This window comes from Brachypodium distachyon, chromosome 5 (assembly GCF_000005505.3).
Source record: "Brachypodium distachyon strain Bd21 chromosome 5, Brachypodium_distachyon_v3.0, whole genome shotgun sequence".
Lineage (NCBI taxonomy): Eukaryota > Viridiplantae > Streptophyta > Magnoliopsida > Poales > Poaceae > Brachypodium > Brachypodium distachyon.
Window position 1 is genome coordinate 21282983 of NC_016135.3, and position 11718 is coordinate 21294700.

At 53.3% G+C, this 11718-nt stretch overlaps 3 protein-coding genes, 1 long non-coding RNA gene and 1 other non-coding gene across 5 annotated transcripts; 2 read left to right on the forward strand and 3 right to left on the reverse strand.

Annotated features, from left to right (window-relative positions):
* Positions 1–243: 243 nt before the first annotated feature.
* LOC100841697 (putative cis-zeatin O-glucosyltransferase) lies at positions 244–2851 on the reverse strand. The gene has a single exon (XM_003580255.4). The coding sequence runs from the start codon at positions 1812–1814 to the stop codon at positions 414–416; it is 1401 nt and encodes a 466-aa protein (XP_003580303.1). The 5' UTR covers positions 1815–2851; the 3' UTR covers positions 244–413.
* A 201-nt stretch (positions 2852–3052) lies between these two features.
* On the reverse strand, positions 3053–4692 carry LOC100842001 (cis-zeatin O-glucosyltransferase 1). Its single transcript, XM_003580256.4, has one exon. It carries the CDS (start codon positions 4616–4618, stop codon positions 3197–3199), a length of 1422 nt encoding a protein of 473 aa, XP_003580304.1. The 5' UTR covers positions 4619–4692; the 3' UTR covers positions 3053–3196.
* A 1278-nt stretch (positions 4693–5970) lies between these two features.
* TRNAC-GCA lies at positions 5971–6042 on the forward strand. Its single transcript has one exon. It is a non-coding gene; the product is annotated as a tRNA-Cys (tRNA).
* An 855-nt stretch (positions 6043–6897) lies between these two features.
* LOC112269507 lies at positions 6898–7818 on the forward strand. Its single transcript, XR_002961364.1, has 2 exons — positions 6898–7227; positions 7339–7818. It is a non-coding gene; the product is annotated as an uncharacterized LOC112269507 (long non-coding RNA).
* Positions 7819–9071: 1253 nt separating this feature from the next.
* Positions 9072–11503, reverse strand: LOC100827131. The gene is made up of 3 exons (XM_024456070.1): positions 10922–11503; positions 10523–10815; positions 9072–10407 (listed from the first exon to the last, which is right to left on the reverse strand). The coding sequence occupies exons 1-3, from the start codon at positions 11127–11129 to the stop codon at positions 9121–9123; spliced, it is 1788 nt and encodes a 595-aa protein (XP_024311838.1). The 5' UTR covers positions 11130–11503; the 3' UTR covers positions 9072–9120.
* Between the last annotated feature and the right edge of the window lie 215 nt (positions 11504–11718).

An 11718-nucleotide genomic window follows, 5' to 3' on the forward strand; every position in this document is an offset into this window, starting at 1 on the left:
TGATATGGGAAGGAGAGAAATACAAAGGCTCGAGCCTTTTCTTAACTAAGAGATGATCTCTTGATGGGATAGGTTATTTTTCTCATTGTTTATATTTCATTTTCTGACATTAATTTAATTAATTTCTTTGACTTAAACATTAATTAGAATATACTCCATAGGGCATTTAGTAGATGATCCATTGTTTAACATGTTTAATTATTTTATCTAAATAATGTGGAAGATAAGGGAGATCAAAATGTATAAGTACGGAAGCTCAAAGACTGATGCATTGTTTTTTGTTTGACAGCAAGACTGATGCATTGTTTATCCGGATGCATGATTCAATGTTTTTTGCAGTAGACTATCGAGTCTACGGACAAACTGGCTGAGGTGCCAGCATCAAAAGGAACCTTCTCACATGGCATTCCTAATCACCTTGTCATGTAAGCAATGAGGTCATCAAGGTCTTTGCGCGACGAACCGCCGGGAGCCACGGCGGCGCGGACGGCATCCCCCAGCACCCTTGCCCGCTGCTGCACAGCCATTCCTTTGTCAGAGAGCATGGCCTCCTCGATGACTTCCTGTATGGCCTTCGCCGTAATCACCTCACTGTGCTTCTCCCATGGACGCACGAGGATGCCGGCCTTGAGGTAGTTGCACACCAGCTCCGCGTCCCACGGCTGGTCGCAGTGCATTGGCCAGGCGAGGATCGGCTTGCCGTGGCTCAGGCTCTCCATGGTCGAGTTCCAGCCGCAGTGGCTCATGAACGCCGCCGTGGCGCCGTGTGCCAGGATCTCCAGCTGCGGCGCCCACCCGGTGATCACCAGCCCCGTCCCTTGTGTCTGCTTCGTGAACTCCGACAGCAGCTTCTCGTGGCGGCTCTCGCCGGCCTCCGCGAATATGTCGCCGCGGTCGGCGTCGCGCAGCACCCAGATGAATCGTTGCTTGCTGCCGCGCAGTGCTGCTGCGAGCTCTTCAATCTGCTCCGCCCGCAACGACGACGTCGTGCCGAAGGACACGTACAACACCGATGCCGGGGGCTGCTTGTCGAGCCAATCAAGGCACTCGTGCGGCCGCTGCTTCGACGCGCTCGCGTGGAGCAGCGGGTTTAAAGGCCCGATGGCGAAGACCTTCTTGCCGTCTGCGGCCAGGTCCTCGGCGACAACGTCGATGAAATCACCCTCGAGCGCCCGGCATGTGTTTGTCAGAATGCCTACGCCGGGCGAGATCTGTGCCAGCGGTCTGGCCCGGTTGGCGTACTCCACGAACTCCTTGGTCGCACAGTTCTCGATGGGGGCGAAGGTGAGGCCGTTCTCGCGCATCAGCCTGTGGTCGGCGTCCATCTTGCCGACGAGCGTCGACACGGCCAAGCAGTGCAGCCCAAACGCCTCGCCGTTGGGCAGCCGCGCCGCCTCCTCGCCGGCGAAGGCGTTGATGCGGTCGTGCACCACGACCACGCGGCGGCAGGAAGCGGAGAGCTTGCCGAGGAGAGCCGCGAGCGGGCCGCGCGCGTCCGCGGTGAAGGCCTCGAAGAGCGGCATGAGGTGGGAGGGGAACGGCGAGTCGGCGGTGGGGTTCGGAGGCGGGGAGACGTAGGAGGAGATGCCGAGCTCGTGGAACCGGATGGAGAGTAGCGCGTCCTCGTCCCAGCCGTGCACGCGCGCGCGGGCCTGGCGGACATGCTGGGCGGGCGCGGCGTAGTGCACTTGCAGCCCCCCGCGGGACGCGAGCAGCAGCGACAGGTGCAGCAGCTGGTTCAGGTGGCCCTGCGCCGGGAACGGCACCGCCACGACGGCGACCGGATCCAATGGCTGGTTGTTCCCTCTCACCATCGCCGTGCCTTTTCAGTGCTCCTGGGGGCTGTGGCTGTGGTGATGAGCTGAGTTGTTTGCTGATGGTCCTGAACGGCACGATGGGAGATGGAAGTTATACATGCAGGCGGCAGGCCGGCCGCGATCGATCGAGACAAAACAGTTGGCAGCGTAGCTGGGCCCGGCTGAAGCTTCCTGGACCCAGGCAATAGCTCTTCGTCACGTGGAGCTAACGGCATGCACGGATGCATCCACGCTTACCTCCAGTTTCAGAGTAAACGATAAGCAGGGGGTGATGCTGACGCGACCCAGGTAAAATTCAACCCAAATTTCCAGTCGCTTGTTGTTTTCTAAAGAGAAAAATCTATTTTCAACCCGGTATCAGACAGGTCAAGGGCTAAAAACCCAGAATTAGAAGATTAGGGTTTGATTCAGACAAGTTTTACGAGTTCAGGGTTCAGAATGGACTTTTCTCTTTTCGAAGAGCCCAAGATACTTCACCATGTCTCCGGGTCAACACAGCAGATCGATACACGCTACAATTAGTCGGTAGCAATTCTATCCTCCACGAATAAAAGATCATTGTTACGTCCTCCTTCCATCCTATAAAGATTGGCACGGCTTTGAACTAGCTCTAGTTTAAAACTGTGCCAATCTTTATGGAACAGAGGAAGGACTTATTTCAAAAAGGAGAAATCCCCGCGACCTCTGCATCGATGGTCAAAGAGGTTCGTTGTCACATAGTTGGGTGCCTTAGATGTTGAGGCCGATAGATAGACGATTAAATTCTTCTTTTTGGCAGTAATGTTAATTAGATGTCTTTCCCAGAGACTCTTCAGAGGGGAAAGTTCGGGTCTAGATTATAGAACACGTGCTTCATAAACTTCCATATATTCCTAATGCTTACGAATGTCTGCATATAAGTAAATGTTTCTAAGACTTCTTGATATGACTTATTTCTCATAGAAACTTAATAAACTCGGTTCCATTAACGGGGAATTCGCCAAACTGCAGACCAAACTTTTATTCAGAGGTGGCGCTGTGTCATAATCGGTCTGATTGTGGCACCATTTTTGCATAGATTATCCAAAAAATGAGATCTGAATGCAGCACCAGTTCTTTTTATAGATCATCTAAGATCTTATCTGAATGTGGCACCAGCAATACATAATATATGCAATTCTAATCAAAGACCAAAGCAGCGTGCGTTCTTACAAAAAGATAGTAATAGGTGTCATGTATGGATCAACGATAAACCGTCATAAATAATAACTCGAACATACATATCATGAAGTACTCAAATGCTTGCCACAATTTTATAATTCGAAATGAATTTTCACGAAAGGAAATCGAATTCATCTGATGAAACAGCCAAGACATTGAAGATTTTAGCAACAAGCCAATCACCTAGAGATGTGAGCAACAAAGTCGTCCAGGCCTTGGCTCGAGGTGCCGCCATCTGCCACGGAGGCGCGGACGGCCTCACCAAGCACCTTGGCCCGCTGCCGCACGGCCATCCCATTGTCAGAGAGCATCGCTTCCTCGATCACCTTCTGGATATCCTCTGCCGGCACCACCTCATTGTGCTTCTCCCATGGCCTCACGAGGAGGCCGGCCTTGTGGTACTTGCAGAGAAGCTCCGCGTCCCACGGCTGGTCCGAGTGCATCGGCCAGGCGAGGATCGGCTTGCCGTGGCTCAGGCTCTCCATGGTCGAGTTCCAGCCGCAGTGGCTCATGAACGCCGCCGTGGCGCCGTGCGCCAGGATCTCCAGCTGCGGCGCCCACCCGGTGATCACCAGCCCCGTCCCCTCTGTTTCCTTGGTGAACTCGGCCAGCATCTTGTCGTGGTTCCGGCTCTCGCCGGAGTCCGCGAATATGTCGGCCCGGTCGGCCTCGCGCAGCACCCAGATGAACCGCTGCTTGCTTCCCTTCAGCGCCGCGGCAAGCTCCGCGATCTGCTCCCCCAGGAAAGACGACGTCGTCCCGAAGGACACATAGAGCACCGACGCCGCCGGCTGCTCGTCGAGCCAGTCCATGCACTCGTGCCGCGCCTTCCCGGGCGTCCGGGCGCTGGCGTCCAGCAGCGGATTCAGTGGGCCGACCGCGAAGAGCTTCTGGTTTTCGAACACCGGGTGCGCGGCGATCGTGTCGATGAACTCGCCCTCAATCGCGCGGCTCGTGTTCATCACCATGCCTGCGGGGGCCGCGCCGGCGCCACCCTCCTCCTGCATCTCCTTCTCCGTCCGGAACACGAACTCCACGAACTCCTTGGACATGCAAACATCGATGGGGAGGAACTCGAGGCCGTGGTCGCGCAGGAGCTGGTGCCCGGGGTCCAGCCACCCGATGTTGTACGAGATGGCGACGCACTGCAGCGCGAACGCCTCGGCGTTGCCCTTGCCCACCCGCGCCGCCTCGACGGCCGCGAAGCTGTTCAGCCGGTCGTAGACGACGACCACGCGGCGGTGGGTGGCCGAGAGCGTCTCCAGGAGAGCCGCGAGCGGGGCGCGCGCGGCGGTCGTGAATGTCTCCCAGAGCGGCATGAGGTGGTTGGGGAAGGGAGACGGCGCGGCCGGGTCGGGCGCCGGGGACTCGAAGGCCGGGACGTCGAGGTCGTGGAAGTGGATGGAGACGAGGGACTTCGGGTCCCAGCCGTGCACGCGCGACCGCGCCTGCCGGACGTGCGCCGCGGGCGCCGCGTAGTGCACCGGGAGCCCCCGCGACGCGAGCAGCAGAGACAGGTGCATCAGCTGGTTCAGGTGGCCCTGCGCCGGGAACGGCACCGCCACGATGGCCACCGAGTTCTCCGTCGAGTCAACCGCCATCGATGATCGAGTTTCTGGATGTGAAGTACGAATACTACAGTAGACGACTTCCTGCGGCGTAGAACCTCGTTGGACAGGCTATATATGGACAAGAAATCGGTCTGTCCGCCAATAATAAATGGGCGTGATTAATCCAATTAATCTAGGCGACATGTGCTTGCGGGTCCAATTTCCACTGGTGACGTCGCATACTAGGAGGATAATCTATCAGGACCGTATCATCGGAGATACTGTATTTATGTCCCGTAATTTAAAGCCAGACCATATTGGCTATAGCGGCGTGAATCGATAGGTGCAGCATATGCAGTGACGTCTGACGTGAGCAACCACGAATTGCTTAATTAGCGCATGGTAGAGAAATGCCCGGAGCACTGGAATTGTATTGTTCACAGAAAGATCATCGGCGACGACGCTAGCGGGAAAGTGCCATTCTGCGGAATTGGACGCTCCGGCTTCGTCATCGGTGACGACTGAAGGATCCAGAACCGCCGATCTACTGCAACCGAGGGCCCGAAGCGGGAACGGACCAATTAACGTTGGCTAAGTTCGTTGCGTATCGATTGCTCCTCTTTCTGTCGGGAGCAGCCAGTTGCGGCCTAGAGCACAGGTACGCGGAAGACTTGGAGTGCGGAGCAAAGCACTGGACTTGACCGTCAAGTTCAAACAAAAGCCGCAGTAGAGTAGTACTTCTGAACAGCATCGTCATGTTTGCCCGGTCTCCTGATACCATTGGGATTCTTGGGCGCATCACCCGGGCTCTGTTACGGCACACTTGGCGAGGCGACTGCCGGCTTTGTTGCGGCACACGTCAGATTACAAAACTGATCTTTCACCGTGCTTTGATTTCGCCGCAGCGAGCGAATATCCCACTGCTGCGTAACACATGGTAACCTTTTACCACTTTCTGTCCAAGCCGTATTCTCCTTCCTCGCGATCGAAAGACACAAAAAGGCAGGATCATACATTTCGTCGTGTTTCGTCACGTGGCTTCAAGATTTGAGAATGGATCAGAAACTTGAGGACCGAGATGGAGACAGGAAGGAGAGTTGCCGATTGCATGGGAACCTCTCCCAGGACGGAAACCTCTCCAGGATCATACAACCGATGAGCACGTATCCTCTGGGCTCTGGCTACATGGCCATCACCATCGCGGCCAAACACAGTCCGTTGGACGCTTAATGCAATTTGCCTTCTCCAGATTTCAACGGTCGACCGGTTTGTTCCGTTTTCGGGCGGCGGCCGGTGCCTTCCCACCGAGAACCGATCATCCATAGCGGCGCTGATCTATCATTAATACTTACTTTTAGAGAAAAACTGTATAAATAAGTATTTTCTGAATTTAAAATCAACTTGGGTCCATAGCTCAGTGGTAGAGCATTTGACTGCAGATCAAGAGGTCACCGGTTCGAACCCGGTTGGGCCCTACTTTTGTTTTCGTATTTAAAACTATCTTTTACATTTCTTTGACTGCCTCCTAGTTGCGTCGCGTTGCTATTTTTTTTCATTCTTTTTTGACTCAACGGGCATGTGGTTTCATACGAGAACATCTTTAGACATTTTGACTCTCATGAACACGTATTGTTGTATGAATGAAAAAACACTTACTAAATGATGGATGCGTTTCATCTGTACGAACGGTATAAGAACAAAAACTTGGGTCACGAATCATGAGCACGATTGGTTCTTAGAAACACAAGATTGATAAATCCCATTACACATATACACTCAATTAAATTGTTCTTCAGCCGATCTTCCGATATCGCGAAACTCGGTACACATTTTTGTCGTCCTCGAGCCCATATATATCTGGCAGGATGGTCAGGTCAAGAGAAAATCAAATGATTGATAGGCCTGACTAAGCTAGGCCGGCCTAAGCATTTTTTTTTTTTTTGCACTCGTCATGACACTTCCTTTTTTGCAGAGATCTCGCGTCTTGACAAAATTTTCAAGATGCATTATTGCTAGACATGTATGGTTGTTTGTACAGGATTTAACTGGCAAGTGGCTAGGGGATAAGCTAGAACACCTGGCATCTTGGTGGCTGGGAAATAAGAAGAATGAAGTTCTTAATATGATTTCTGCTGCTGTGATATGGTCCTTATGGAAACTGCGTAATGACATTTTCTTTCGATCTGTTTCCTGATCTGGCATGCAGGTGGTTTGGAGAGGAAAAGAGCAAATTTCACAGAATCACAGTTTTTGAGGCATGTTTCTTAACGAGTCCCCACTTTTGCTAATTTGTCCGCAAAATCATACGTTTTGTGTCCAATTGTCTCACATCACCCAAAACAACGGTTTAAACACATTTGATGGTATTTCTTACATGTGGGTCCCGCATGTCAGGCATTGCATTTTTCATTAAATCCCCTGACTTTTTAATTTTTTTTCCTTATCCCCTCATCTTCTTCTACAAAGCCGGCAACCACCCGCTTCGCCCGCCGCCTGTGCCGCCGACCGCCCTGCACCGCCTGCGCCTCCCGTGCGCACCGCCCGCCCTGCACCGTCGCGACGCACTGCCCGCGCCGCCGCCCGCCCTGCACTGCCTCCCGCCCGCGCCGCCTGTGTTAGACTGCTGCCGAACTGTCTCCGATCTGTTGAGATCCGGTAGAGTAGGTCTCCTAGCTTATCTCTCCCGGCCGTTTGTACCGCCTCTATATATGTAATCGGATCCAATCAATAAAGTTTTTCCAATTCTATTCCTTGTTTCCTTTTTCTTGCAGCCTGCCCGCGCCGCCGCACACGGTCCACACGCATGGCACCCAGCCAAATTAATCCCGCCCCGGAAGGTGTCCCCTGCTCGTGCTGCTCCGGCGGGAGATAAATCCTCGACCTACAGAGAACGTTCTATTAAAAGTTAAAACTAGCACGAGCACAGGTCGCCGGAAATTCCGGGCGCGGCAGTTGCGGGCGGGCGCGCGGGTGAGGGGACGGTGCCGGGCGCGGGATAGGGAGGAGGCTCCGTTCAGTGCACCTGGACAGGGAATGGGGCAAGCAGGCACGGGCGCTGGCGAGGATTGCGGCAGCGGGTGCGTGCGTTCTCTGGAGGTCGAGCGAACAGAAGAGGAAGACGAGCACAGCGCGGATCGATGAGAAAAACCCGGATCGTAGAAATAAAAAAAAGTCAGGGGGTTTAACAAAAGAATGCAACGCCGGACATGCGGGACCCACATGTAAGAAATACCATCGGATGCGTTTAAACAGTTGTTTTGGGTGATGTGAGACAATTAGACACAAAACGTGTGATTTTGCGGACAAATTAGCAAAAATAAGGACTTGTTGAAAAACCTGTCTTAAAAACTGTGGTTCCGTGAAATTTAGTCAAAAGGAAAACTGCAAGCGCTGGAGCTTATAATGCATCGGCTGGAGATCTAAGTCGGCGGAGATTCCAAGGTTGCTTTGAACATGAAGAGAAGGAAGGCTGTTTGTATGCTCACTCTCTGTGCCTGCCAAGTTTTGACTGTGCTGTCACTTGCTGACAGTCTGGAGGCAGATGCATGAAGTGTTGACGTTCTGGAGTGAAGACCAGTGGACAGAGTCTTAAAATACTGTCTTGCTCTCGTTTTAGTTTGGCTACTCCAAATTGCCATTGCTCTGTTTTAGTAGGGGCGTTTTTTGGTTTCGTTTTGGCCTTTTGGCGGTTAAAACTATCTGCACCTACACTGTTGTGACGGTTGTTTCATTTGTCTATGATAAATGGAACAGGGGCGTGGCCCTCTATTTCTAAAAAAAATATGTATTCTATTTGTACTTACATTGGAAAAAAGTTCAGATGTTTTTGAAACTTTTAATTGTGATTTTTAAAATGCCAGGCTCATAGTAGCCAGAGAGAGCCAAACCTCTAAATTCCTTCTTCTTCTTTTTTGTATGCATCCTTCTTGCCTGTAAGAATTAAGCAACACCGTAAAGGCCCAGCCCCACTTCTTTTAGTCTTAGACAGCTCAAGTCCAAAAGAAGGTAAACCTTCTACTTAGAGTTTTTTCCGAGCTGCAAGTTCTTGTAGTACAAGACAAGAAAACAGACACCTTTTCAAGCATACAAAAGCACTTTGCGCACGACAAAATTGTTACTGCTGAATTAAGGTCATCTTTTTAACTGCATTTTTACCACATTTTACTGCAACTGTCGAGATCAAAGCCGAAACCCACAGTGCCTGGACATGTCGTACATCGCACACAAATTATCGTACGCCCAGGACTAGCAGTGCTGCATATGCTATACTCCCTCCGTTCCTAAATACTTGTCGTGGTTATAATGCAAATTATAACCACGACAAGTATTTAGGAACAGAGGGAATATATACCAAAAGAAATATAGTATTGACAGAAACGGAAGCACAGATCTTAAGCACATTATTATGCCTAGTTCCTCCTACAGTACAATTTCTCCGAAAAAAAGGTACGCTAGCGGCTAGCATGTACAACTAGCTTTGTACAGGCTAGTAGTACTAGTTGTGGTCACTCCGTCACTCAACTCCCGTCCCGACCCAAATTTCGCAGCATCGATCAGCGTTGCGAATCATGTCGGGTGCCATCGTCATCAGCGGAAGCTGATGTCCCGTCTGGCAACACCCCGGTTCGTTGTTGCCAACTCAACAGAGCGCTTCCCCTCATCGTGGTTGCATTCCCCTCCGACGTCTGCCCCCTCATTCTGGCTCCGGTCTCCGGTTCTGGCTCCTCCGCCCTCTGCACCTCGGCCGTCGACGCCGCCAGCGGCGTCGTTGCGGCGGCAGAATCTGGGACGACGACGGCGCAACCACTCTGGAACTGCTGTCCAACTTCGACATGTTGATAGTTGCAAGGCGTGAACTCAAACTCAGACTGAAGTACCATGGGTTGCCCCAAATATTGATGACGGTTGTCGTCACCGTCGAAGTATAGCTGCTGCTCCTGCTCCTGCTGGGCGAAGAAGGCCATCGGCTCGTGCGGTTGCTGCGTGGCGTAAGTTACATTACCAGGTTGTTGCTCCATCGTGCCACACATCCACTCGTGCTGCTCCGTGAACGCCATCGGCTGCGTCGGGTAAGCCGCCACATTACCTGTAGCTGGCTGCTGTTGCGCTTGCACCATGCCGCCGGCATGCATCATCCATTCGTTCTCAAGTTGTTGAAGCACACGCTGCTCGCTCATCTCTTCCGTCTCCGGCTGCATCCGCTCCTCTGGGGATCGCGTGACGGTAGGCGGCGGCGGTAATCTGAACGCTTGGCCGGCCGGATTCATGTGTCGTTGCATCATCATTGCCTGACCGAAATTCCCAGCTGCAGCAGCGCCGTGCGCGGCCCGGAACCGCGGCACCTGGCCGCTGAATGCCATCGGCGGCCGCGGCATTGATGCGTGAACGCTGGGCCGCACCTGGCCCATGAACGCCATAGGCGGCCGCGGCATCGATGTGTGAGCTCTGGGCCCAACCCGGCCGCTGAATGCCATCATTGATGTACGGGCTCTATTCACCATCGGTCGCCCGGGCCAGAAAGGCGGCTGCATGCCGCCACCGGCGTGCAGCGGCGCTGGTGGGCCGAGGAGCAGGTCCAACGGGCTCCCCCGCTTGGGCGTAGCCATGGGCCCCCGCCGCATAGCCTCCACGGGCCTCTTGCCCTTCTGCCGCGCCGAAAGCTTATTCGGCGCCGCTCCCCCTTGTGCTTGGGCGCCGCTTTCCACGGGCTCGGGCTGCGACGGGGCCGGGCTCGCTTCTTGTTCTTGGCACGTGCTAGTGCCACTCGGACCCGCCTCGTCGTCGTTGTTGCTTTTGTGCCTCGGCGTCACGTAGATCCTGCACATGACGTACTCGTCCAACTGCACGTGCGCAGCCACTCTCAAGTTTGGTCAGGCCACTATACACTTGAAAATGAAAAAGAAAAAGAAAAAGAAAAAGAGTACACTCCGGGACGGCGCGTGTCTGCGAACTGACCTTCATGCTGTTCTGGTCGAGCTTGATCTGGAAGTCCTTGATGCTGAGCTCGCGCATCAGCCACTTGGTCTTCGTCTCCGTGTCGACGGGCCCGACGTGGTAGCCGAGCGTGCTCTCGAAGAACTTGACCCTGACGTTGCCGACGGTCTCCTTCTCGATCTCCGTTTTGCCCGTGGACGCCTTCCAACGCCCGCGGTGGTCGTCCGTGCACCGGTCCGGCCTGTCGCCTTTCGTGTACTTGCGAGACCTCGGCGTCAGGAAGTACCAGCTCGTCTCGCCCTTATCCTTGTGCCCTTCAATCCAAAGCCCAATTAATTAATTAAAGTATATACATATAGCATAAAGCTAGCCATGGCGGCATGGACAAGACAATGGTCGTGGAACACGATATATGCGTACCGTCGATGAGCTCGTCCGGGTGGCACCGGTACACGTTGTCCTCGATGATGCAGTCATTGGGCACGTGCGGCCGGCCCTGCAGCCTGGGGAGGAGATAGTACTCCACGAGCTCCTCGTCCGTCGGCATGAACCGGAAACCCGGCGGGTGCGTGCTCTTCTTCTCCTCCCCTTCTTCTCCGCTTTTCTTCTGCTCCTCCCCTTCTGCCATGTCAGCCAGAGACGAGACGACTGGGTTGCAAGAAGAGATAGATCACAGGTTGAGGACGACAGGTGCAGCAGCTTCGACGACGTACGCGGCGGGGGGGCGAGGAGCTCCGGTCGTTGTCGAGATCGAAATTGGAAACGGGAGGATTAATTAGGCTGTGTTCGTCCACAAATCTGTCTGCACTTTTGCTATATACGGCACACGTTCTTGTATTTGGAAAAGGACGCGGCGGCGTCCGGAACCAGGTTGAAAAAGGATCGGAGTGGAACAAGGATCGATGTAGAGTTCTTCGCTGTCCCGTCCAAATTTCAGACGGAAACGGCCTAAATAGCTCGACGCCCTTCCTCTCCAGAATTTTCTTCCTGATGCTAAGGTGTGCTACTGTACTGTCTGTACATGGGTAAGAATGTGATTAAGCTGACAATGGTGGGAAATAACCCGAATTTCTCTGTACTCCCTCTGCAAGGGCATTCGAATCAGACCCAGCCGTTGCAAGTCACAGAAACGTGACGTCATATGCTTCTGACGTGCTTAAACAAGAACATGTTTCGGGCCTCCAATGTGCTTAGTACAAAATCATTAGTAAGATCAG